The following is a 27,653-nucleotide window of genomic DNA, read 5'->3' as shown; positions in this document are numbered from 1 at the left end:
ATATCTTGTTTTTTTTTCTTAAATTGCTGTTTCCAACATACTAAATCAAGGCTTGAGACAAAGAATTAAGGAGAAAAATAACGTCAACTCTGCTTACGTACTCACTCCATAAACAGAAAGGCTGTAGGGCAAGCAGACCTCTAGAGTTAATCATATTTCCCCGAGTATTAAAACATAGGACAAAAAGGACTCAGGAAGGAAACAGTAGCCAGCAATGTGCTGACTATATTTGAATACCTTATAGCATGTGGAATTTTTCTGTATCGAAATAATCATGTAAGATTCTAATCAAAACATTGTAAGATCACATCTGTCTAACTGTGAGGATAGTCACAGAGGTAGAATCAGGTTCAATGTTTGTGTCCTCTCAAAAATTCATTTGTTGCAGGGTTAGGGTTACAGCTCAGTGGCAGAATGTTTGCATAGCACGTGTGAGATCCTGGGTTCAAATCCCTGCACAACTACAACTAAAAGAAATTAGTGCTGAAATCCTGATGCCAGTATCTGACAGTACTAGGAAGGGGTCCTTGGAAAGTGATTAGCTCAGGATAATGCAGTCCTCATGGCAGGATTAGTTGTCACCTTACACTAGGGACAGAGCTCTCGGGCCTCTCTATACCTTGTGAGAACATAAGAAGACAGCAATATGCTCATCAGATGACAGACCTCACAGAACCTCAACGTGTTGGGACCATGACCTCAGAAACCTTCAGGACTGTGAGAAATAAATTTCTATTGTTTAGATGAACCAGTCTATGATACTGTTATAAGACACCAAATTTAAGACAAGCCACAAGGATTTATCCTTCGTCCTCTCCACCCTGTCCTCTGCACCCCAGAATGAATTCTGGGAACTGTATTCCAAGAGCTCTTTGACCACTCTTCCCAGCTCCCTCCTCAGTCTTCCATGAAGACAATCCACCTTAGCCAACCATGGAGCACACACAACAAAGCACTGCTTCCAGTGAGAACCCACCACTTCTCCCTCAACACCAACCAGCCTACTGTCCCTAATGCCAATGGAACCTTCACCCTTGAAGATCTTGCTTCTTCAACCTGCACAGAATCAGCCAGGTTCTCACTTGCATTTGGGAACCACTCGCTCTTTTGACTTCCCTGTGCCCTCCAGACCAGTCTCCCATCCTAGGATTGCCAAGTGACCCAATTTCTCCAACACCAAGTATTGCTAGAGAAAGTCACATGATCCTGTTGAGCAGCTCCACAGCACAGACCCACCTAGATTTAGATGACTCCCTATCGAGTTCTCCCCCACACTCAGAGCTAACCCGCAGCTGCCCCACAGCTCTCCGCCTCTCAGCAGAACTAAAGTCACAGACTGAATTCTCAAACTTTCCCTCCTCTTCACTGACGTGATCAGTTCCATTTTCTTTCCAACCAAATTCTCAAGGTATGCTTTAGATTAAAGTGTTTCCTGCCTCCTCTGGGGCCATGAGCCATCAGCGTTCTTCCTTCTTAGGTCTCTTCAGGATCTGCCTATCCTCAAGTTCTTCCTGCAACCTAGAAATACAGTAACATCTTCTAAAATTGTTCACTTACTTAGTCCTACTATCTGTTATACGTAACGACCTTTCCTAACCCTTTTAATAAACATCTATACTCAGTGATGCCACTTCCTATTCATCTGGTGTCCATAGTTTCAATATTCCGCCATGATTCCACATCCCTTTACTTCCCTTTGGGAGGGAAGGAGGCAGAGGGTAGGGAATAGGAGAAAAGGGAAGGAGAGTGGAGAGGGAAGGAAAAGAGGGAAAAAGGTTTAATCAAGTTATTAGGCATCTCCCAACTGTCACCAACAATTCCCATGCCTTTGACATCTCTTTGGCATCTGCCGTCATGAATGTCTCCCATGTCCCTGCATACTTCCAGTCCTTTGCTTATCTTGTCAATGACACTGGGCATGAGTTAATTCAGGTACAGGGAAAACAGCAAGTCTCGAACAAAAGGAAGTACTCTAGACGAGGAGTCACTGTCACGAAGTCAGTGTTGCAGGCTTGCTCCCCCAAAGGTCTGCCCACCTTAAACTGTGACAGGAGCTCATCTGTTGCACTAGTCGACACTTCATTCTCTCTGGTTTCAGCCAAGCGCAAAATTTCATCTATGTCCATCTCCTGCAGGAACAAACACCACACAGGTATAGTGAAGGAGCAATAGTCTCAGCATTACTAAAACCGTCAGCTGTGCACCCCAGACAGCACCCCACCACATTCTATTCACTCTCACAGCCTCAGTCGACACTGTTCGTGCCCAACACTTCACACTGGTATTTATTCAAAGGATGAGACGAAATTCAAGAAGCTCTAAGAAAGGAAACTATGGAGAAATGCAGAGTCCTTCAGTGCCATACCCTTTCCTCTTTAATGTCATAAGAGCTCTGAACTTGGCAAGGAAAAAAAAGAATCCCTGTGCCTTCAAATAATTACTTTCTTTATAAAAATCTCTAACAAGGAATCTGCTTCCTGTGAAATTTATATGCTCACAAAATATCCTTTAAAAAACACAAAAAAACGCCGGGCGGTGGTGGCGCACGCCTTTAATCCCAGCACTCGGGAGGCAGAGCCAGGCGGATCTCTGTGAGTTCGAGGCCAGCCTGGACTACCAAGTGAGTTCCAGGAAAGGCGCAAAGCTACACAGAGAAACCCTGTCTCGAAAAACCAAAAAAAAAAAAAACCACAAAAAAACATTTTTCTATCTACTAGCGCATCTTTACTGTAAAAGTGATGGACTATACAACTACATTTCCTTTTAAGTATATCATATACTTGAACAACAGTCGTGAAAACATGTGATACTTGTCCTGCTGAATCTGGCTCATTTCACTTGAAATGATGACTTCGATCAAAGTTCCCTACAAATGACATGACTTCACATGTACAGACACAATGGAGCTTTGCTGCCTCTGCACCTATCGGTGGACATCCAGGCTGACTCAGCAATTCAGAACTGTCAACAGTGCTCAGTAAGCAGGCTAGGAAGCATCTTGGTGGCACCTCACTATGGTCCCTTTGGGTATAGTCCCAGGAGTGCTACAGCTGAAGCATAGGGCAGCTCCATTTTTAATTTTAAGAACCTTCATATTGATTCCCATAGTGGCTACAAAAGTACATTTCCAGGCTCTGAGTTGATTACCTGGGGCTCTGACTCCTCTCCTTCAATTTCTTTGAAGAGATCCTCTGCTCCAAATTTCAAGATGGCGGTCAGCTCTTCTTTATTAAAAGGATTAGAGCTGTAGGAGTAAAATACGGTTGTGATCTCAAGTAAGGGGCTGGAGGGATGGCTCAGCAAGAAAGGGCATCTTGTTGCCAAGCCTGAGACTATCTCTGTTCATTGCCCAAGTCCCACATGATGGAAGTAGAAAACAAGTTATCTTCTACCTCCACACTCAGACAGAAGCACAAGTGTGCTCCCTCCACTCCCTCACAAATAAATAAAAATGGGAAAAATTTTAAGAGGGGCTAGAAATATGGCCTTTGCTGCTCTTCCAGAAGACTCGGGTTGGTTCCCAGCATGCACACAGTGACTCACAGCCACCTGTAACTCAAGTTACAAGTTACAACGCCTTCTTCTGGCTCAGTTAAGGGCCACTGTTCCAAGCCTGACAACCTGAGTTTGGTCCCCAGAAACCACATGACAAAAGCAGAAAACCCATTCTTGCTTCCAACCTCCACACGCAGACACACACATCCATGAAAATAAATGGGGGCAGGGAAGGGCAGAGGCATCCTCACAGCATCAAGAGTAGACAGACACTTCCTGTGGTGAAACCCTACGAAAGCCTACCAAATGCTGGTGGGAACAATCTGGCTCTGGCTCTCGGGCTTTCTGCACTTACTTGGATCTTCCTGAGTTGTTTTCGAGGACTGTCCTGCCAGTGGTGTCCATGCGCTGAATCACCAGATGGTCCAACACCATCTTCTTTTTGGCCCGTTCTATGATCTCCTCTTCCACAGTCCCCTTTGTAACCAAGCGGTAAATATTCACCTGTAAAAAAGGAAATGTTATGTTCATTTCCATTTAAAACAAAAATTACTTCCATCAAAATTCAAGAGGGAGAAGGAAAGTCACTTGTCCTCTTGTACCACATTATGACTACATCTGCTGGTCCAAGCAGGCAAAGATGTGGGTGCAGAATGTGTGCTATCTGTAACAGACTATATCCCTAAAGAGAAATGCTTCTACAGATACCACAGCCTGCTTCTTGACCAACATCTTCCCAACCATCTTTACAAAATCTGAATCACTAGCCACATATGAACTTTTTTTTTTTTTTTTTGGTTTTTCGAGACAGGGTTTCTCTGTAGTTTTGCGCCTTTCCTGGAACTCACTTCGTAGACCAGGCTGGCCTCGAACTCACAGAGATCCGCCTGGCTCTGCCTCCCGAGTGCCGGGCGGTAGTGGCACACGCCACATATGAACTTTTAAGTTAGCCAGTAGGAAAGCAATCTTTGAGATCCACAGACAAAACAAAACAAAAACCCAAGCCTATGGCTTTCCAACACGTTGCAGATTACATTCTCATGGAGAAGACTAACTGCTCTTAACACAGGAAAGTCCCAGCTCTAAGTCTGCTCCTCCTGCATCTTTCCTGGTGAATATGTAGAAAGTCACCCGTGACATACTTTCCAGTTACCCTATTTTCTATTATTTTCATACCCCCACCTGCCCAGCTGAGGACCAAATCCAGGGCCTTGTGCCTGCTACCACTGAGCTTAATCCCCAAGCCCGTCATGTACTTCTAAAATAGAGGTAGGTTAAGAGTCCACACTAGGAAGCCCAAAGACAAGTTAGTCAAGAGAAGGCAATGCAGGAGGGAAACAAACATCCTACAGTCTTCGGGGTAAGAATAAACCTCTGCCTGCAGGCCCAAGTGATGGCCAGAGACCCTCCCACTGACCTGCTTCTTCTGACCGATTCTATGTGCTCGGGCTTGTGCCTGCAAGTCGTTCTGGGGGTTCCAGTCAGAGTCGAAGATGACAACTGTGTCCGCTGAAGCCAGATTGATTCCTAGGCCCCCAGCCCGTGTGGAGAGCAGGAAGCAGAAGTCCTGTACACAATGCAATATACTACTTTATGCAGTGGCCTTCTCAGAGACACTCTCACAGTCCAATAAGCCCTCACACCTGGAAAGCCCTGCAGGTGTGAAGAAAAGTGAGATATGGTGGACAAACTTTATGGAGGCTAAAAGGAGCTCAAGGACTTGAGACACGGGATTTCCATTTGATTAAGAGGAGTGTCAGTGCAGGGAACAGAGAAGAAAAGTAGAATCCAGTAAGACAGCAAGGACAGGCATTTATGTCCCAGATGAAACCAGTGTATGCAACAAGTTAACAAAAGCACCACACACACTCAGCCTTTGTGCGACTGTTTTAGCAAGCTCCCCAAATGCATGCTTTCTGGGAAAAGGGAGACTACGCATGTAAGGTGGTTAGTAAGTCCATTTGTTAGGCAGTGAGGAGAACAGCAAAACTCATGAAACAAGCCTGCTGAGAAACATGAGAACTACCATCACCACTGTGTGTGGCTAAGACTGGGCCCTAACATCTTCCAGTTTCCATAGCAATAAGGCGTCCTGCCTTATCTCTCTAGGTGAGTGCTCAGGAAAACATGTGGACAAACATGTAAACTGCACAGCCATGTAAAAAAGCTTAATATCACTATTTTCAGAGCATCTGATCATCTCTACCAAAAGCTGAGACTTTCTGTTCTCTTTTCCATTTTTTCCTTTGTACGTTTTTTTATTTAGTGTATGTGTGTGTAAGTATGCTGAGCTATTTCACCAGCCTCCAAAAGTTGATGCCTTCTGAGTACAAAACTAACGCTCAAAAACTGGCCTGGGGTCGAGTATGGTGGCATGCACCTGTAATTCAGCACTCAGGAAGAAGAGGCAGGAGGGTCAGGATTTCAAGGCCGTCCACAGTTATATATTGAGTTTGAGACCACTCTGGGCTACAAAAGACTGTCTCTAAAAACAAAAACAAAACTAAATGACTAAATAAATAAGCTGCTGACTTGGGGAATAAACCTCAATAAATGGATATATTTAACAGATGACAGACAGACACACAGATACAAACAGACAGAAAGAGCAGAAAGTTCTTCACATTCTAACAGTCATAATCAACTGCATTAAGCCATGAAAAAACAAAGTAGGAGACAGCTACCTTCCAAGAATTTTAATTAATCATAATAAAAATTAGTCACCAGTTCAGAATACAAATACTACGTGGATGCCTCTCTTAGAAAAGTTCTAGAGAGCCATAGCAAACAGTCTGGGGTAAGACACTAAACTGTAAATAACATCTGAACATCACATGGTCTCATAAGCAATTTTCAGTGTCACAAAGATAATATAAGCTGCATGTTGTTTATGTTCATTATCAAAATAATGGTTAAAAAGATTATGAAGCTTGACACTGCTAAAAGTAACCTAAAATGGGAGTATTTGTACATAGGTCATATAATTATAAATCGTTTTAGGAAAGTGAACAAAATGCATCAAGATATAATAATAAATAAAAACAATAATAAAATGGCTAAAGAAATAGCAGTGGCTGGAGAGCTAACTCAGTGGTTCAGAGTACTTGCTGTTCTTGTAAAAGACCCAAGTTCAGTTCCTGGCACCCACATGTCAGCTCACAACCATTTGTAACTCCAGTTCCAAGGATTCCAACATCCTCTTCTGGGCTCCTTGGGCACCAGGCGTATATGGAATACACATACATATACATAGAGGCTAAGGAGTCACCCACATACAATAAAAGTAACAGCAGAGGCACGAAAAAACACTAGGAATCAAACTCTAAGGTGCTGGGCTAAGGATGTGGCTTGGTGGCAAAGTACCTAGCATGCACAAGGACCTGGGTTTGACCCCATAGCAGGGGTGGGAAGTGGGGGATATCCTAAGGCTTTTAACAACATGGGGAAAATCTTCCAAGATTACATAATTTTGACCAAAAGAAGCCGAAATCATGTACAGCAAGATTACAATAAGGTAGACGCAATGAGATGAATGGTTCAATCTGTACAGATATAGACAGCAATGTGTGAAGACTGTGTCACTAGGGTCAAGGATACATTTAGGTATTCTTCACCATCTACATCTGATAAGTGGGCATATAGTATCTTGCCCAGATAAACTCTAGAATTAACTTTAAAAGGCTGCAGAATGTCAAAGAAACCATATTGTATATATGGCTATCAGAGAATGAGAACCAAAAAATAAAACTACACAAAAAATTAAACTTCAGATTTTCCCTGAAAAGGAAATAAAGTATTTAACTCACATCATCTTTTAAATTAAGACAAGGGAACAGTGTTATCTTTGATAAACATTACAATAAAAAATTGCCAGTATTTTACTGAGTGCCTATTACATGCCAAGAAATGTGATGAGTACTTTGTTTTTTACTACATTTCACCCTCATGGCAATATTACAAAGCAGGGCCTGGATCCACTGCAATTTTACAGTTAAAGAAATCGGAGAAAGAGAGATGAGACTAACGTTTCTCACAGTCTAATTCTGCAGTCTTGGTCCTCAAAGACATTATCACCCTTCAGAGAAGGAAGCATCCAGAACACTGTCTTACTAGGACCACCTATAAATTCAGAGACAGAAGGCCTATCATTCTAAAATAATGAAAGAGACACTGAGTTTTTAAAACCCTTTAGGAAGCAGAACATAGAACTGTTCTATCTTTCAAAAATTAAAAAAAAAAAAAAAAAAAAACTATGTGTCTAGAAATTAGAATTCTGTCCAGAACACTGCTAGGCTGTCTCCACTGAACCCTTTGTCTTACATGTTACTAGTTTCTCTTACACTAAAGCTCTTCTTCCACACTTCTTCTACATCTGTCACCTGACCAATTGATATGCAGACTATATATACTCAGGGTTTCTAACTTGGTTAAAGTAGTTCTGATATAGGTGTGCCCAAACCAAAATATTTTGCAAAACCAATTCCAAGCAGAACAGTTAGTAATATAAAATTGTAGTTTTGAAGCAGAAAAGAGCATGGGCTACATCCCACCGGAGTCTAACATAACTGAACCTTGGCAGACACACTGTTCAAGCATCAGCACCAGGACAGGACAGAGAAGAACCTTGGACAACATACACATCAAAGTTAACACAACTGGCCTGGCCCCCGTGCCCTTGCCTTGCTGTTCTTTCAAACCCGTAAGTTTGGTAATCCAGTAGAAAACATGACTAGTTCAGAGCAAGGGAGCCAGGCAAGCATGTACATGCTTGTGCGGTGAGTGACGACAAATAAGGCATCTGCTATAGTAGGGCTTTCCTGCTCTTGTCAAGACAGGAGAAGTCTGCTACAAAATGTTTCTGAAACAGAATACATTAAGCTGGAAAGACTTCCCCCTATACAAAGTCAAGTTGTCCAAATAATAAAGCCATGCATAATGTACCTCAGAACCATCTGCATTGAAGTGGTCCAATGCCTGTTTTCGGATTTCCCCCTTGATAGAACCATCCAGGCGCTGTAAAAATGAACCACAGGAAAAGTCTTAAGTGAGGAAGGTCAGCTCACTCAGAATAGAACATCAGACTTGAAACCTCTATCTCTCGGACACACACTAAGTAAAAATAACTGGAAACCGTTGGCAAAGTACTAGGAAGGGGTCCTGTGTAAACAGCATGGCTGATGTAACCCGAGCTCTCCAGTTACAGACTCAAGGTCAGAAGTTTCTGATTCAAAGGACTATCTAGTCTTACCCAAGGATCAGAATGTCTGCCAAAACCTACAAGGAGAGAGATGAAAACCCAGCCTGTGTGATGAGGAAATAATATCTCTAGTCACTTAGTAAGTGGCTCCCGCAGAAAAACAATACTTCTTAGCGCAATATGGCCAAAAACATTGAGAGGTATACAAACCAAAACATAACATTTGGAAACGACTGAAAATGTTCAAATAAATGATCATATATGCCAGCTTTTTCTAAAATTTACATTCTAAAGTCACTATAAAGTGTTCAAATAGTAAAACTGTATCACCAACTGAGCCTCAGGCACGGAGGTTTCTATTTGTTTGTTTTGCTTTGTTTTTTGTTTTTTCAAGATAGGATTTCAGCTATCCTGGAACTCACTCTGTAAATCAGGCTGGCCTCAAACTCAGAGAAGAATTTTTTTTTGGGGGGGGGGGCGTTTTCAAGACAGGTTTTCTCTGTGTAGCTCTGCGCCTTTCCTGGAACTCGCTTTGGAGACCAGACTGGCCTTGAACTCACAGAGATCCGCCTGCCTCTGCCTCCCGAGTGCTGGGATTAAAGGCGTGCGCCACCACCGCCTGGCAGAATTTTTTATTAGTTAGAAAATAATGTCACTTCCAGGTACAAAACTGTCACCATACAGAAAATATTCAATACATACAAAGCAAATACTGAATGCTGTACATAAAAGGCATTTCTCATTATGTAGAACTACTTTCACACTTCATCCCTTAAAATCATCTCTTGAAACACTGAACTTATAAAATAAAAGGTCAAGCTGATCCAAGCAGAGTCTACAAAGATCTCCATCTCCCCAAAGTCATGAAGGCCACAGCCACCCAAACAACAGATCCACAGATGCTCCCTGTACGTCTCTACAACTACTACTATTCCCTTTATCTACAATAAATCTGGACGGCCTGGACCCAAAGGCATTTGCAAAGGCAGGTTCACAGCCAGTATCTGAAATAAAAAAAGCCTCCCATAAGTCGTAGTAATAAGGAGCACTGAGACAACTCTACTGAGAAGTCACTACAACTTGCTCTGGGGACCAGGACGTTTCAAGAACTCCTGCTTTGCTCCCAGCCTCAAACCAAGGTCCTGCTCTACAGGGTTAAGATAAAACAACACTGCCTCTTTTCTTCTTAGGATTTGGGATCCTATAATCAGGTTCACGCTTACTACTGTCAATGCTGACAACAGACACGGATAGATAGAACAGACATTTTTCTTTTGCCAATCTTTCCTATCACCTTGTCCTTAATGTTAATGATCATAGCTACACTCAGCGGGTAGAAAGCATTTGCCACACAGGCCTAAGGAGCTGAGCTTGAGCTCAGAGCATAGTGGCAGGAGAGAAACAACTGCTCAGAGTTATCCTCTGATCTCCACACAGGCACCACAGCACACAAATGCTATGCATGTGTCCTCGCTCACTCAATTCTAATAACAGATGCCGGGCATACTGGCACACACCTTTAAGCCCAGCACTTGGGAGACATAGGCAAGAAGATCTCTGTGAGTTTGAGGTCAGCCTGGTCTACATAGTTAAGTTCTAGGACAGCCAAGGCTATATAGTGAGATGCCATCTCAAAAAACCAAAAAAGAAAAGAAAAAAAAAAAAAAGACAGATTTTTTTTTTTTTTTTAAAAAGAATGACCTTCACATGTTCATTATTATCAGAGTAGTCTAAAGGCATGAAGAAAAACTGTGGCCTTTCTGGAACCTTAATTTCAGATGTTTTTCAGGTAAGAAAACTGGTCTCCTACTCCGGGAAAGCGGGGAAGAGAGAGAGAGGACAGACAGCTAGACTGTGTAGCTAGCCCAGTTACTGAGCCATCTTACCTGGAAAGGATAGTGTTTGATAGTCAGGTACTCAGCCAGAATATCCAACATCCTCACCATCTGAGAGAAGATCAGGACTCTGTTTCCCCTTTCTCGGAGTCTTGTCAACAGTTTGTCTAACAGAATCAGCTTCCCACTGCTCCTGATTAGGGACTGAAGATTCAGAAGACGTCTCAATCATTAAATCAAACACACCATTGCTGAAATGGTCTTTAAACATGGTATCCACAGAAATATACTTCCTACATTCTACTTAAGTTTCCTTGTCATTTTTGTTTGTCTGGAGACAAGGTCTCACTATGCAGCCCAAGTGAACCCTGAATAAGCTGGCCTCAACCTAAGACCCTTCTGCCTCCACCACATCCCCGTCAACCCCACACCAGTACTCATGTCTGGCTTGTCTCTTGCTTTTGAAAGCTTCTGCTGATGCCCCTTGAAGGGTAATCAAGGAAGAGAAGGAGCACTTTGACTACAATAGAAATCTAAGCAAGCCTGCATCACTCTGGAGAAGGCAGTAAGAAGCATGAGGAGCTGCGCACCTGAAGGACCTCCTGGCCATTCTCCCTTTCATTTTCCTCTGGAGCTTTGATCAGGTAACAGTGATTGCAGCATTTTTTCAGCTCCATCACAATATTAAGAAAGCCAGATGTGCTGCCCCGTGTTCCTTTGGCGAGAGCCTTGTAATTCCTGGTCAGGATCCATCTGCAAATTGAAAACATTAGTTCAAATACACAGAGTTTATAGTACCATAAGAAATAAAAGCTAAAAGACAGAGAGACTTTAACTTTCTATCTACCACCTAATCGTGATCATTCACATCTCCATGAAGAAGTAAAAAGTTCAATGATCCTACTGGGTACATCAACCTCACTGATCACAGAACACTAAAGGAAGACAACTGTAGAAGGTTACATAGACACTCACACATATCTGTACATATTTGTGAGTGTATATAGTTTTTTTTTTAATTAGCTTACAAATTAGTGGGTTTCCGTATGGCTTCTTTATACATCCTTAGTTCTGACTATCCCATCCCTGTATCTTATTTCTCAATTCCTCTATGCTCTGTGGATATTATGAAACTGTTAAGGAATCATTAACTACTTTTAGGTATGATAACAGGGCAAATTTTTGAAGAATAAGAAGTCTTTCTCTTTTAGAGACACACACTAAGACAGGAGTAGAAGAAAAGATATGGGTAAACTAATTAATGGCCATGAGTTAATAACCACTGAAGCTAGATTATGAGCAGATGAGTAAATACCATACTATTTTTGCTTATATTTGAAACTCCCTATAATAATATCTCTAAAAGTCAAATGGGGGCGTAGGGCCACCTACAGGTCAGCAGTAAGTGTCTGTCCAGCACATGTGACGCCCTGAGTTTGATCTTCCAGAAACATGCAAATATATATACACAAATGCATCATATTTATGAAAATTAAATGTGAAAGTTCGTAAAAAGTTCTGTATAAGCCGGGCGGTGGTGGCGCACGCCTTTAATCCCAGCACTCGGGAGGCAGAGGCAGGTGGATCTCTGTGAGTTCGAGGCCAGCCTGGGCTACCAAGTGAGTTCCAGGAAAGGCGCAAAGCTACACAGAGAAACCTTGTCTCGAAAAACCAAAAAAAAAAAGAGTTCTGTATAAAACAGTAAGCCAAAAACGTGGCTTGCCTGTGCTGCTTGGAATGCTAGAAAGGAAGGAGTGCTCACTCTGCACTATGGTGAGTGCTACCTCTGCTGAACTTTCAATGAGATTGTGCTGCAATGACCTGTTTCTAGGATACACCAAGGCTCCAGAAGGGACATGTGTCATTCATCTTCATCTTTCCCAAATAGCTAGAAGAATGCCTAGTATTAAAAACTTCACAGGAGAGTTACTGAATGAAAAACAAACATTGTCTAGCTTAACCAACACCTGCTTAGTATAGGACTATTAGCACTAAAAATTAGGGGCTGGAGAGTTGATTGGGTAGTCAAGAGCACTTGTTGATCTTGCAGAAGACCTGGGTTTAGGGCCCAGGATCCACTTGGTGGTTCATAACCATCCTTAACTCCAGTTTCAGGAGATCTGACACCCTCTTCTAATCTCTGCAGACAATACGAATGCATGTGGTACATATACATACATGTAGGCAAAACACTCATATACAGACAACGTAAAATAAATAAATCCCTCCCCCAAAATGTTTTGATTGACAAACTCCAGGTCATTTATGTGTAAGACAAAGTACTGTGTAAATTCTCACTTATGCAAATAAAAACAACTTCCCCTTTTTTTCTAATTGATTATGAATTTCAACTTAATTCTGTGCTGAGTCTATGAACAAAGCTCAGTTGTTACCTAGCCAGCCCAAGGCTGAAGTCCAATTCCTACTGCTCTAAGAAAGCAAAGCTTAGGGCTAGGCCTGGTCCCAGTATTCTGAAGGCAGGTGGAACTCTTGAGTTCAAGGCCAGGTAGAGTTTACATAGAGAGGCCCTGCCTCAAAAAAACAAAATAAAAAAATAGAAAACTTTACTCTTGAGCACCTGACAAGATCTGCAAGGTTCTAGGCTTAATTAAAAAAACAAAGACAAAAACAAACAAACAAAAAAACCAAACTATGTTCAGATTTTACTTTTTCAAAGACACGGACGGATTACTTATGAATTATTTACCTCATGGCAGGAACTTACTTATAATACTGTTTCTGAAGGGCTGACATCTCCACCCTGAGAATCTGCTCCACTTTGGCAGGAAGGGATTTCTCCACATCTTTTTTGACTCTCCGAAGAAGGAAAGGCTCTAGAACCTTATGAAGACTCTGATAACCATTCTCTCTCCCCTTTCCATGGTCTTCTTCAAAATCTTCCCAGAACTCAAACCTACAGATGAAATTGTCACCATTAGTTACCCTCAGGGAAGAGCATTTTCACAACAAAATAAGAACGGAACTAGGGGTGGGGTGGCTTTGAGGGGATTAAAAAAACAACAACTTTCAATCCCTCCTGCAAGGAAAGGCAAAACTTGTCCATCCCTGACTCTTCAGTAAAAGAGAAGGGAATAAGTACAATGTAAGTCTAAAATTTCACAAAGGGACCAGGTGGCTCCGCAGGTGGGGACTGGCCCTGACAAGAGAAAGGGGGCTGAGCACAGCACTCGCTGTCTGTGTCCTGTTGATGCAGTGTGATCAGCTGCTTCACGCTGCAGCCACAGCGGCTTCCCTGCCACAACGGGCTATGCACTAGAATTGTAAGCACCATCAACCCTCTCTGAAGCTGCTTTTGTCAGGTATGGGAAACTGGGTAAAATAGCTGATACAGCCACTACTGACTGTGATCTCCAGGGAAGGACAGAGGGACTAGTGAGCTGATGGGACAAAGAAGGGCAAGGAGAAAGGACACACAGGCAGCAAATAATGGAAAGCTAGCATCCGGGACTCTAAATCGTGCTGCCCAGTCGATGGTGACCCCCTTGCTCCCCAAGGGAGACACTGGTAACGTCTGCAGACATTTTTAGTTGTGACAACTGCCTGGAGTGGGTAGACGCCAAGAATGGTGCTAGATTTCCCACAAGGAAAATGACACGAGGCAGCTGGGGTGGGGGTGGGGGTGTCCAAGCCAACCCAAAGATGAGAAGCCCAGCACTATGAGATAGCCCTGTATGCAGGGGTGCAGAGGAACTCTCCTCCCAGAAAGATACTGTGGTGAGGAAGGGAGAGAGAAGAGCAGGAGGGAAGAAAGGAGAGAGTAAAATGGGAGGGAAGAGAAGAGGGGGAAGGCAGGGGAAGGGAAGGAAGAGAAGGAAGGAGGGTCAGCCCGACTGCGACCTGCTCAACAACCACTGTAGTGAAGCTAGCTCAGTCACAATGGTTGCGTGTCTCAATCCATCATCAGAAGATCGTAAACATTCTCACAAGTAAAAATGTTTTTTAAAAGACCAGCAGTAATAAAGACAATAAATGTGCCGCCTATAGGTCTGCCTTACAAGAAACACTAAAGTTAGCCCTCTGAGCTAAAAGAAAACCCTCCACAGAAACCTCAATCCACAGGAAGAAATAAGGATCACCTGGAAATGATAAAATACATGTTCTCTTTCTCTTTCAATGTTTCCTTAAAAAACAATAATTCTCCTGTTGTATTCTTGAGTTTATAACATAATGAGAATTTAAAGTAGAGCCATTGTGGAACAAAGTTGTTATACTTTTTAAGAATTAAGTTGGCATTAACCTGAAGATTAGGTTAAAATACAAAATCCCTAGAGAATCCAAGAATAAATCATTTTAAAATAGTAACATTAACAAAGAGAGGAATGAAATAGTACACTAAAAATATAAATACTAAGCAAGGCAGTAAAGGAGAAATAGGAAGAAACATGAAACATGACAACAAGGAGTCAAGTGACAGGAACGGGTTCAACCATATCTTATTTATGTCCAAGAACTGCCTCAACCTAATCAAAACGTCAAAAAACAAGGACCTGTATGGAATGTTCGCTTCCACCAATTCTATTCAACATGGACATTCTACAGTATATTAAGTAAGGCAAGATATAAAAAGCATTCACATAAGAAAGACACTTAAAAACCTGCACCTGCAGAAATATGGTCCCCTAAGTAAAAATACAAAGAAAATCGGTAACACAAAAAAGTTATAGGGGCAAATTTATGAGTATCAGATAAATATGTAACACTCAAACTAGCTCTACATTCAACTGTAGCTCTATATCCTAAGTATAGCTCTAGACTCTCACTCCAGCTCTGTACTCAACCAGAGCTGTAGATAGTGGTTCTCAACCTTCCTAATGCTGCAATCCTTTAATACAGTTCCTTATGCTGTGGTGACCCCCAACCATAAAATCATTTTGGTAACCAAAAAAAAAAAAAAAAAAAAAATGCCGGGCGGTGGTGGCGCACGCCTTTAATCCCAGCACTCGGGAGGCAGAGCCAGGCGGATCTATGTGAGTTCGAGGCCAGCCTGGGCTACCAAGTGAGTCCCAGGAAAGGTGCAAAGCTACACAGAGAAACCCTGTCTCGAAAAACCAAAAAAAAAAAAAAATCATTTTGGTTACTACTTTGTAACTGTAATTTTGCTGTTATGAATCATAATGTAAATAGTTCTGTTTTTAATGTAAATAGCTACTTCATAACTATAATTTTGCTATGGTGCGAATCATAATGTAAATAGGTTTTTAATGTAAATACCTGTGTTTTCTGATGGTCTTAGGCAACCCGTCAAAGAGTCATTCGACCCCTAAAGGCTCTTGACCCACAGTTTGAAAACCACTGCTTTAGTCTCCATAGCTCTAGACTCAACTGTAGCTCTAGACTCTTAACTGCAGTTCTCTCTAAGTGTAGCTCTAGACTCTAATACAGAATAAAAATGAGATGAAGAGAACAGGGTAAGAGGACTCAGGATGTACGGTGAGCTCAGCAGAGAGCACTGACCTACTACTCAACAGCAAAAGGGCTTCATCCCCAGGATCTTACTGAAACAACTAAACATCCTAAAATGTAATCAAAATTTAAAAAGTAAATTCAACAGAAGAAGCTTAAGACTGTAACAATGAACCCACTAACACTACTGAGAAAAATTACACAGCTAAATAAATAGAGAAAACCTTCTTTGGCCATGGAAGGCTCCATTATTATTGATTAACAACAATCCCTTAACTGATATGTAAGATTCAATGCAATCCCAACAAAATTGCAGTAGGCTCTTCCCCCAGAAACTGATGAGCTGATCCTGAAATAGGAATGCAAAGCCTTTACAAGTAGACAAAATGTTCTGATAAAGAATGAAACCGATCCTTACACTTCTCCATGTTAAAAACTAATCAGACACTCAAGACAGTTGTGTAGACATACGGAGTCTTCACTGTGCAGGACTGACAGACCAGAAGCAAATCCTTTCTGTCTCCACTAAGATTTCAACAGAAGATGCTGTCTTCAACAATGATGCTGGAACAACTTTCTGAATTCCTCAGTGAAGAAAAATGAATCAAGATCCTCACACTTCATATACTAAATGCCTCAAAATAAAATAGACACCTAATGTGACAGCTAAAATTTCTAGAACAAAAATGTCGTCATGGCCCGTGGCTAGGCCTATCTGTTTTAGAAATGCCACACAAGCCGGGCAGTGGTGGCGCACGCCTTTAATCCCAGCACTCGGGAGGCAGAGGCAGGCGGATCTCTGTGAGTTCGAGGCCAGCCTGGTCTACAAAGCGAGTTCCAGGAAAGGCGCAAAGCTACACAGAGAAACCCTGTCTCGAAAAAACCAAAAAGAAATGCCACACAAAAAATAATTTGATAATGCCAGGCGGTGGTGGTGCAAGCCTTTAATCCCAGTACTTGGGAGGCAGAGCCAGGAGGATCTCTGTGAGTTCGAGGCTAGCCTGGTCTACAGAGCGAGATAGAGGACTGGAAACAAACAACACAGAGAAACCTTGTCTGGGCGGGGGGGGGGGGGGGGGGGGGGGGGGGGGGGGGGGGGGGTAGACACGACACTTGATAAATTATAAAAGAAAAGCCAATCATACACTCTATTTATACAGAAGTGCTTTATTGACAGCACTTGTATCCAGAGTGTTTTTAAAGAAATAAATTGTTCAACCCATATATTGACAATTCAATTTTTAAAAGCTGAAGCAATGCTTTTAAAATTCTATTTATCTTTATTTTATGTTTATAAGTGTTTGCCAGCATGTATGTTAATGCACCAAGTACATGCATTGCCTGCAGAGACTAAAAGAGGATTGCAGATTTCCTAGAACTAGCGTTATGAGCCGCCACAGTGTTTAGAAAATGAACCCAGATCCTCGCAAGAGCAAGTGCTCTTAACCACTGAGCCAGCTCCCTAGCTTGAATCTAATTTTCTTAACAGCAAAAGATCTGAATAAGGGGGGTGGGCTGGGGGGAAGGTGAAGGGGGCAGGAGGGGGGAGAACAAGGGAAACCGTGGCTGATATGGTAGAACTGAATTGTATTGCAAAATAAAAAATAAAAAAAAAGAGTAGAAATATATGTACATTTAAAAAAAAAGATCTGAATAAATATTGCACTAAAGAAGCCCAAAAGGTCAAAGAGAAAATGAGAAGATGCTCAACATCCTTAGTCATTATAAAGACAAGTAAATTACAAATCATTTAACTTGTCGATTACACATTAGTAATTAAACTGCTTACTGTGTGTCAGTTGCTGTTCCAGGTAATGGGAACCAATGATGAGTAACAACCGAGACCCCTAGTCTTCTCACGTGCCTAATTTAGTGCTAGGAGACACAGAGGTGCTATGCAGCAAAGCAAACAGGGAGGGAGAAGAGGATAGGAAAGGAGGTGGCTGCCATGTAAAAATAAGGAGAAGGAGCGTTCCAGACAAGACAGAGTAGGAATGGAACAGCACGTGGAAGGGACAGAAAGATGGCCAGGACAACTGATACATGATGAGTAATGGAACAAGTGGTAGAGTCAGTATGAGCCAGAATCCAGCTCAGTACAGTCTTCCACACTAGAGAAAGGAATTCAGATTTTCATCTTAGCTGTCACTGAGAACCACCAGATCATTTTACGACTGTGGAACGAATATTATACACTATGTATTTAACCTATATAATTTATCTAGTAGAGATAAACCAAAGTTCTGTAAGAAGCAAGCTGATCTGAATAAGAAACTAAAACTGATGTTTCTATTAGCAAAGATTGTGTTTTAAGGCATGTCAGACTATGTACATCATATACTTCACTCATGTCACTAAGGTTTGGTTTGGTTTTATGTTTTTTGAGGCAGAGTTACATGGAGCTTAGAGTAGCCTTAAACTTACTATGTAGCTGGCATTGGATTCCTAATCCTCCTGCCTCAACCTCCCAAGTACTGGGATTGGTTATAAGAAGCATCTCTACCCCACCTTACTCTCTTATGTCTTAATAATTATTCCCAAAATGCTTTAACTAATTCAAACCTTTGGTAGACAATTATATACTCCTCCTCAACCGGCTAATTTCTTTAGTTTCTATCACTCTATTATGCAAGACTTTAATACAGTTGCTTCTGTCACAAGTGAATATCTTGCCTTCCCCACGCCATCAGTTTTGCTAAATCTATTAAGAACATCAAAAAGTTGCCAGACCTGGTGGTGCAGACTTTAATGCCAGCACGTGGGAGGCAGAGGCAAGCAGATCTCTTATGATATAGATGCCAACCTGGTCTACATAGTTCCAAGCTAGCCAAGACTACATGAGACCCTTTCTCAAAAATACAAAAAAGGGGGAAATATTTGCATATCAGACATTCTAGCAACCTTTTGAAACAAACAGGAAGGAGCTTACTTCTCCGGGCATAATAAAGTGCAGCAAAGACCAAAGTTCCTTGAGGGAATTCTGAAGAGGGGTGCCCGTGATCAGTAGCCTATGGCTGGACTTGAAATCAATCAGAGTTTTATACAATAAAGAGTCATCATTCTTCAACCGATGGGCTTCATCTACTCCCAGGAAGGCCCAGTTAATACTGCCCAGCACGGTCTAAAGTGAAAAACAAACAGAATGAGCCACCAGATCAGAAGGGGGACCCACAGTGCTTGCACATTAAATCAGTTCTGAATACATACCATCACAAAGATACACAAGCAGACACATTTATTCTTCACCAATTTAATATATTAGGCTTCTTTGCTTGATCTACCAATGGCCACATTCAAGAGTACCTCATCATCTAAACTATAAGTGAATCTCTCATATAAGCCACTACTAGCAAGCTCTCCAAGAGGAGGAAAACTGCTATGCTGAACAAAAACTGGAACAAAACTTTACAGGATTCTGTCTTTGCAAGATGTTTTTCTTGCCTATTTGCCACCCCAACCTTGAGACACAGGAAACACAAAACCACCACACTGAATAGCAAAGCACTTATCACTTAGGAACTTTAGAAAAAGCTCTCCAGTAGTGCACTGCACTATACCCCAGTGCAATCTCAATACCCTTTCCCCCTGCCTCCTGCTCAACCCAACTGGACTAAGGCAACCTGAGCTCCCAGTCAACTGTGAGGGTTGTCTTCTACTTACAATTTTATATTGAGGAATATTTTAAGTTTGTTTGCTTGGCTTTTTAAACAAAGCAAGAAGAATTACATGACAAGGAGGAAGCACAGTCCCCACTACTGAAATAGGATACACATGGACAAGACAACTTTTTATTACTAATTACACACCTTATCTTTTAAGAGGATCTCATATGTTGTTATAAGTGCATTGAACTTCAACCTTTTGGTTTGAGAATGAATCCACTCATATTCCCTTATCTATAAGGGAAAAAAAAGTAATTAAGACACAATATCTACTTCCAAATTTTTGTAACAAGTCTTTTAATAGATGCAATAAAAATGACAAAAAAAAGTCTCACAAGAAATTGAATGAACAGCCTATGCATTCTAAAGAGACTTAACCCAAGCACAGAACACTGAGTCAGAATCAAAAGCAGGAAAAACTTTGTTGTCATTGCAAATGAACCAAACAACCCTCCCCCAAAGATCTGATGAGTGTGTAGCATTTACCAGCAATTAAACTCCAGGAACTTGCCGGGCATGGTGTAACATGCTTTTAATCCAAACATTTAACAGTCTGTAGAGACAGACGGATCTCTGTGAGTTCAAGACCAACCTGGTCTACAAAGTGAGTTCCAGGACAGCCAGGGCTGTTACACAGAGAAATGTTTGTTCTCGAGAAAAACCAAATGAACAAAAAAAAAAACTGGGGGACTTGAACTAAATAAAGGGTTTCCCAGACCTTTAAATTGTTCTTAAGGAAATGAAATTACCATTATTCTCTGCATATGGTAATATTTATTAAGAAGTAACAAATTATAATCAGTAGGTTGGCCAGAAATTTCATTAATCATAATCAATAGATATATCCCCCAAGAAAAGGAATTTTTTTTTATTTTATGTACATTGATGTTTTGCCATGGGTGACATGTCCCTTGGAACTGAAATTACAGGGAGTTGAGAGCTGCCATGTGGGTGCTGGGGAATTGAATTCGGGTTCCTCTGGAAGAGGAGTCAATACTCTTAACCACTGAGCCATCTCTGCAGCCCTTTTTTTTATTTAAAGAAAAGGAATTTTGCAGAGTGAAAATAAAACTTAATGTAAGTAGGAAATATTGAGAATATGAAGAAACTGGAAAATTAATGAATGCATTCTGAAAACAAACCAGAAACACTGCAAATACAATGACTACTAACAAAGTTTCTACGGTTTGTTGACCTTGGAAACAGAAATCAAGACAATGAGTAAGGTGCTTACCACACCAAAGACTAAAGAGAAGGAGTACTAATTACATGGCATAAAGCAAAATCCCTGCTTGCTTTCTCCTTTAAAAACGAACAAATTAACGGAACTAAGAACTGCTGTAGTCTTAGAAATAAACAGTCTTAGAAAGTCAAATTTATGGCAATGAAGCCTAATATTCTTTATAATCAGATAATTTTTTCATTTTGTTTTGCTTGCAGGGCTGGCAATCAAACCCAGGGTCTAGCATGCTAGGGTCTATCACAGAGCTACAGCTTCAACCCAACCACGTCAGATCATTTTTAATGACAGCATTTAATAAAAACAAGTTTGAATCCATGAAAACGTGTTTAGAGCACTTATCTAAAATTTTGAAGATTCCTGGTGACCCACTCTTACTACAAGCAATCTCCAAAAAACATGTTAATATAGAAGGGCATGAGAGCCAAACTCCCGACTTGTGTCTGGTGAGCTGAGTTCCAGTTCTGCCATTATAGCCGTCTAAAAACAAGGACTAGACAAACACCCTAAACAGTTATCTTTAGCAGGCTGTCAGATATTTGCTGCCATCAATTTTGAAGACTACCACAAAGGTTACAGGGACACACATAAAAGCACCCAGCAAAAGAACTAACACACAGTATATACTCAAAAAAAAATCCTATTTCTCAAAAAATGTTTTTATAAACAAAGACAAATTTACATCACTGTGTGTTAATTTCATGATGCTCAAGTCAATATTTCATACCAAATAATTCTCTTTTCTGCAGCCCTAGAAATGTATTGTTTTCCTTTATTTTTATTTCTTTCTTGTAAGTTATGAAACTGTTTTAAGAGATTGGGAAATAAATTCTAAGAATTCAAGTCTTCCTAATAACATTTTGGGTAAGACAGCAAAGATATTAATTTTCCATAAGGAAAGGTAATCTTAAAGATAAAGATCAAACTAGTAGTGGTAATGCATGCCAATAATCATAGCTCTCAGGGGGCTGAGGCAGGTAGATTGCCACAAGTTGGAGGCTACCCTAAGCTACACAGTGAGACATAGGAGGAAGGGAAGGAGGGAAGAGAAAATAGTGCAATCCAACTAAGAAATTCTCACGCAATTATTGCTGATTTAAAACTCAGTAGTATACACCTCGTTCAATGTTTTAAAGAATATATGAATTGCATTTTGACAGACCTCCAAGTACTGAGCCCATAGTACACAGTGTGTGAATAGTTTTTTTGGTTTGTTTGTTTTTTTCCCCCCGAAACATGGTTTCTCTGTGTAATAGCTCTGGCTGTCCTGGAACCTGCTCTTTAGACCAGGCTGGCCTCAAACTCAGAGATCCAACTGCCTATGCCTCCCAGTGCTGGAATTAAAGGGGTGCACCATCACTGCCCGGTATGTGTGAATGATTTTACTAAAGAGTTTACTAATACATCTATAAAACATTATCAGCCAATTTCTAAAATACATTTTTAACACACATACTACTTCAACTTTTTTTGTTTACATACCGTATTTCTGCTCATCAGGTCACCTATATAAACCACTACATTAATCTCTGGTGCCCAGATTTCAAACTCCCTCTGCCATGAAGTGAGGGTGGATAAGGGGACGACTATGAGAAAGGGTCCATAGAGCTGGTGCTGGTGGAACAGGTAGGAGAGAAATGATATGGTCTGGATGGTCTTTCCTAGGCCCATTTCATCAGCAAGGATTACACTGTTACTTCTGCAATAAGAAAAAAATACAAAGTAATTATTAGTTCATGAGAAAAACATTATGTGTACAAATAACACACTTGACAGTATCAGCAGAGAAAGGCATCAGATTGACCCTTCAACGAACTTCTCCTCATCTTCAATGACTTAATCCTCCTAAATAAGGAAGAAAGCAGAAGACAGAAACAGCAGACCAGGCAAATCGATCTGGAAGTCTACTCAAGATTTAGATTACACAGGCTCCTCTAATTGTTTCTATCTTACAAATGAGGCTCTGAATTACACTGTCTTCCATGGGCTACCCCTTCTAATAGAGAAGACAGGTTTTATCACAGATGCATACAAGCATATAGCCTTGGGTTCATCAATATACAAAACAAGTAAACTGGCTATGCTGCTGGAGACTATATCCCAACAGTTATGTGCCTTTGCTCAAATTGCCTTCCCCATTCCACTGCATTCCACTTGACTGTCCAATACCACATCTACTATTTTATAGACCTACTTGATGCAGGGTGTAAAGGGCTTTGATTTGTTTGTTTGTAGTGCTAGAGATAGAGCCCAGGGTCTTATATGTTCTAGCAAAGGGGATCTGTTTTAAATATGTTTCATATTCAAGAACGAGTGCAGGATTCTGAGGGGTTTGTTTTAGTTTTTGTTTTGTTTTGTTTTGTTTTTATGAAGCAGAGTCCCACTATGTTGGTGGGGTTGATCTGGAATTTGCAATCTTCCTGCCTCTGCCTTGAAGAGCTAGTAAGAGAGGATTCTGTACATTCAACCTCTGCAAGTGTTCAAGGACAGTTTAAGAAAGAATGTACTGGTCTACAGAGTGAGTTCCAGGAAAGGTGCAAAGCTACACAGAGAAACCTATCTCGAAAAACCAAAAAAAAAAAAAGAATGTACTAGAAAATAGGCTGAATTTCCATGTTTGTTTTTTTAACTGTACACATGTAAAAAAAACAAAGACAGATGAAGAAAATGACCGAAGTTAGGTAGGTATGTTTGGGAAACAGAAATTAGCCCATGACAGGAAATTAGAAATCCATGTATGATATAGTCTGTAAACATTTTGAAAAGGTTCTTTAAGGGCCAGTGAGATGGCTCACTTGCCACAAAAGCCTAACCACGTAAGCTCAGTCTCCAGAACCCACACGGGAAGACAGGATTCCTTCATGTCAGACATGCAGGTATATATATATAGGCAGGTATACATTCAATGTAAGCAAACTTTTAAAAGATCAATAAATAAAAATAACATGTCTGCCTTTAGCTGAGGTTATGGATTTCCCCCAGTATCAGAACTGTGGGGCTACCAAGGACCCTCACAGCTCTGAATTTGCTTGTTGTTTGTGGCTTTGTGCTGTTTCTGAGTACTGTAGCTCATCTGGGTCATTCCCAAACCAGAATATGTACATGGCCCAATCCCAGTGCCATCAACTCAGCTTGATCCCTCAGCTGCTTGCTCTCCTGTGCCCTCTGCTTGCTATCTTTAACAGGGGACTACCTCCGAGCTCTCTTTCCTGCTTTCAAAGCCTGAGGACGGGAAGAAAGTGCTGACAGTCCCTCTGGGGGGCTCTGCCCAGCCTAGCTTAAAAAGGGCTATTGGTCATTCTTCCCTTCCTTCCTACCTTTTTGGACTCTAACCCAGAAACATCTGGAAGATTTAACTGTAGTTGCTCATCATGTCTCTGCAGGTAAAGCAAACATCAGTACATCTGTTTGGAAGTAGAAGCAGCATGAGGTACAGCCAAAAAGGGACTGTGACAGCTAGAGGCTGTTTAGGAGCTGTGGAGGTGGGGCTTTGCACTACCAGGATCTTGGAATCTTGACAAGTGGGGCTTGAGGCACAGAGACTTTGGGGCATTTGTGCTCTTGTCCGTGTGCCTGGAGACACGATTCCACCCCAGCAGCCCAGTCTTTGCTCCTTCAGCTACGCTCATGCTACTGCGACTGTATGTCAACCCGAAGACTTCTGGTGCCAAATGAACTGATGTTTATACGTATACATGCTTCACTAGTGAACCAGAACACTAAAAGTAAAATAAAAGTTAACGTCTAGCTAGAAGATCAAGGCATTTAATTGCTAAGATTGCAAGCAGATCTCTTTGGGTTTACAGAGAACCTGGTCTACATAGTGAGTTCTAGGGCAAGCCAGGGCTACACAGTGGGAATCTTTATTTAAAAAAAAAAATAGCAAATATTATACAACTCTGGAGGAAGCTCATAGTGTCCTTGCTCATAAGAACCATCAATTGGGTCTGGAGAGATGGCTCAGAGGTTAAGAGCATTGGATGCTCTTCCAGAGGTCCTGAGTTCAATTTCCAGCAACCACATGGTGGCTCACAACCATCTGTAATGAGATCTGGTGCCCTCTTCTGGTCTGTAGGCAAACATGCAGGCAGAACACTGTATATATAAAATAAAAAGGGGCTAGCTCATACTAACTCTTTAGTTACATCTAAGTTCTTACTGATCCTTTAAAAGAGTAAGACTTACTAGCTTCTGAAAGGAAAATTGTTTTTTAAAAAGTATTTGGTTGATAATTTCATACACATAATATTCTTTGATCAATCCCTCCATTTCTCTCTTATCCCATACCCCTCCGCCAAACCAAACCCCTTCTTCCGAAGTCCCCCACCCACATTCACATCTGTTTATTTGTGTCTACACGACTCCCACTGCATTGAATTAGGTTTGCCTCCATGAGCAGGGGTGGAGGGTTAAGGAAAATCATCTTTAGCAGCCCAAATGATTGTGACCCACTTTCTCAGTCACCCAAACTGCAGCTCACCCACGGACTTTTCTCCAGAGTCTTAAATACTACGTTCACCTGATAAGACAAGTACAGTAGGCAGTTGACTTGGGAAGGAGTCATTGCAGATGTGTAACTAGAGACCATCTCCTAACATTGAGGATAAATTTGAATATTGTTATTTTCCAAGCTATACTTTAATTCTGAAATAAAGATATCTGCTTTACTATAAAAAATGAAGACACAAGCCAGGCATGGTGGCACACATCTTTAATCCCAGCATTCAGGAGGCAGAGGTAGGTGGATCTCTGTGAGTTCAAGGCCAGCCTGGGTCTATGCAACGAGTTCCAGGACAGCCAGAGCTGTTACACATAGAAACCCAGTCTAGGGGAGAAAAAAAAAAAAGAAGACACAAAGAAAGGGTGGGAATGGAGAGATGGCTCAGTGACTAAAAGCACTGGCTGCTCATCCAGAGGACCTGATTCAATTCCCAGCACCCACAAGGCAGACCACAACCATCTGTAACTCCAGTTCCAGGATATTGATGCCCTCTTCTGGCCTCTGTGGGTACTAGGCACATAAGTGGCACACAGACATACATGCAGGAAAACACATACTCTGTGTCTGTGTCTGTGTTTGTTTTGTGTGTGTGTGTGTATGTCTGTGTGTGTATCTGTGTGTGTGTGTGCGCGCGCATGCGTGTGCTTGTGTATAAATAAAAACTCCTTTTTTATGTGTCAAAGAAATCTGTCACTAGCATTAAAAGAAGCTCTCACATGATGCATCACATAATGATAGAGGAATCCCATTTACCTTAAGTCACTTAAATTCTCAAAGCCTAAATGGTCCCCAGAACTTAGCACTTAGGATAAATATAAGCCAAACACAGTAGAGAAAAATCTAGCCATTATCTTCTACCTACTTGCACCAGGAGTGAGCAAGCCAGTTGAGACCCTCTAGCTGATAATCTCGGAGCTCCAGATTCTCCCCTCCTAAGTATGCTGGCTGCTTCTTTAAAGCTACAAATCGTGGTCTTTGCTTTAGTGCCTGAAAAACAAAAATTAACAAAACCTATGTCTTAGAACATTTTCCCTGCTCTTAAAATGCAATGTTAGCCATATTTTATATACTGTAGAACAATTTCCCTGTTCTTACGTTACCATCTTAACCATATTTTATGTACTCTATGGAAAAAAAAAAAGCTTAATTTCAGGTATGAATGGTAACCCCATCCTACCTATCCAAGTACTCTCTCTGTTCCCAGAGTTCATCCTAAAATCAAGTATTTTTAAATAACTTTTTCTGAGATAAATTTGTAGACATCCATTAGCTCTTTATTATCTCTTCCTTTACTGTGTGGCACAGTAACAGAGTTACCTTGATGTCACCTTTTCTAAACAGTACATTACCACTCTGGAAGTCTGTCACTGAGAGCTGCTGAAGAAGTAATCCTATAATTACTGTACCTGGGAACTCTGCGATTCAGCCCACTTACATTGAGCCCAACCTTGATAGTTTAGTTTTCAGAAGGAAAGGTTGCTCTTTCCACTGCTGAGCATTTAAAAACTTACATTCTACTGAGGCCAAGTCTACTGCTCACACAAAATGGAGATTCTGCAGCCTCATCAGTTTGGGGAACCATGCATTCAAAGTTATGCAAGTCTCTACTCAGGACTTTTCAAAGTCTGAGCATATGTAGCTATACAGTGAATTTGTTGGAGAAATTCACTCAGCACTTATGTCTTTCTGCAAGGCGCCCTTCCCCATTCCGGGAATTGTCACCCTCACTGTGTGGTCATCAGTACTTTCGATTCTCCTGTGTGAGGGGACAGTGAATACAACCTGACCCCTCCCACTCACCTTCCACACACTAGCCATCCATCCACTCCCGACAAACTGGCTTCATGATGGTTCGTGTCTATAACCTTTCCAGGCCTCAGCTAATTGGCCCTCCACACACTCTTCAATTACTGACTTCTATGACACACTACTAGATGGAGCTTCCGGCTCCAGTTCCCTACTCACTGCCAATGGCTGAAGTCTTTAAATAAAAGACTGATCACAACCTGCTTCTCTCCATTCAAGGCCCCCAAAACTGTTGAAAACTCCTTCAACAGTCAAGACACGTACTTTGAAGGAAATCTACCCAGCAATGTCTTCAGATCCAGAAGTTTTCGACTACAAAATTCTTTTGGTACCTTTTTTTTTTCTTTTCTTTTTTTTTTTTTCTTGGTTTTTTTTTTTTTTTTTTGGTTTTTCGAGACAGGGTTTCTCTGTGTAGCTTTGCGCCTTTCCTGGAACTCGCTTTGGAGACCAGGCTGGCCTCGAACTCACAGAGATCCGCCTGGCTCTGCCTCCC

General features: G+C 41.4%; 1 protein-coding gene across 2 annotated transcripts in view; it reads right to left on the bottom strand.

The window, feature by feature from the left end:
* Chd2 (chromodomain helicase DNA binding protein 2) overlaps nucleotides 1-27,653 on the bottom strand; it is a 140,550-nt gene that overhangs the window by 48,932 nt on the left and 63,965 nt on the right. The window contains exons 13-24 of one of the 2 annotated variants that reach the window (XM_052713815.1): nucleotides 26,217-26,341; nucleotides 22,336-22,552; nucleotides 19,758-19,847; nucleotides 18,867-19,072; nucleotides 13,253-13,441; nucleotides 11,118-11,280; nucleotides 10,579-10,731; nucleotides 8,437-8,508; nucleotides 4,913-5,062; nucleotides 3,851-3,999; nucleotides 3,148-3,244; nucleotides 2,037-2,129 (exon numbers count right to left, since the gene is read on the bottom strand). In XM_052713815.1, the coding sequence (XP_052569775.1) occupies nucleotides 2,037-2,129; nucleotides 3,148-3,244; nucleotides 3,851-3,999; nucleotides 4,913-5,062; nucleotides 8,437-8,508; nucleotides 10,579-10,731; nucleotides 11,118-11,280; nucleotides 13,253-13,441; nucleotides 18,867-19,072; nucleotides 19,758-19,847; nucleotides 22,336-22,552; nucleotides 26,217-26,341 (1,704 nt within the window). Of the gene's footprint in view, nucleotides 1-2,036; nucleotides 2,130-3,147; nucleotides 3,245-3,850; nucleotides 4,000-4,912; nucleotides 5,063-8,436; nucleotides 8,509-10,578; nucleotides 10,732-11,117; nucleotides 11,281-13,252; nucleotides 13,442-18,866; nucleotides 19,073-19,757; nucleotides 19,848-22,335; nucleotides 22,553-26,212; nucleotides 26,342-27,653 lie in introns of those variants that run through there. The other variant, XM_052713814.1, reaches the window with a different exon arrangement.

The sequence above is a fragment of the Peromyscus californicus genome, unplaced genomic scaffold (genome assembly GCF_007827085.1).
Source record: "Peromyscus californicus insignis strain IS unplaced genomic scaffold, ASM782708v3 Scaffold_4__1_contigs__length_199733344, whole genome shotgun sequence".
Taxonomy (NCBI): domain Eukaryota; kingdom Metazoa; phylum Chordata; class Mammalia; order Rodentia; family Cricetidae; genus Peromyscus; species Peromyscus californicus.
Note: the sequence above shows the minus strand (reverse complement) of the source record. Positions and strands in the feature narration are given on the sequence as shown.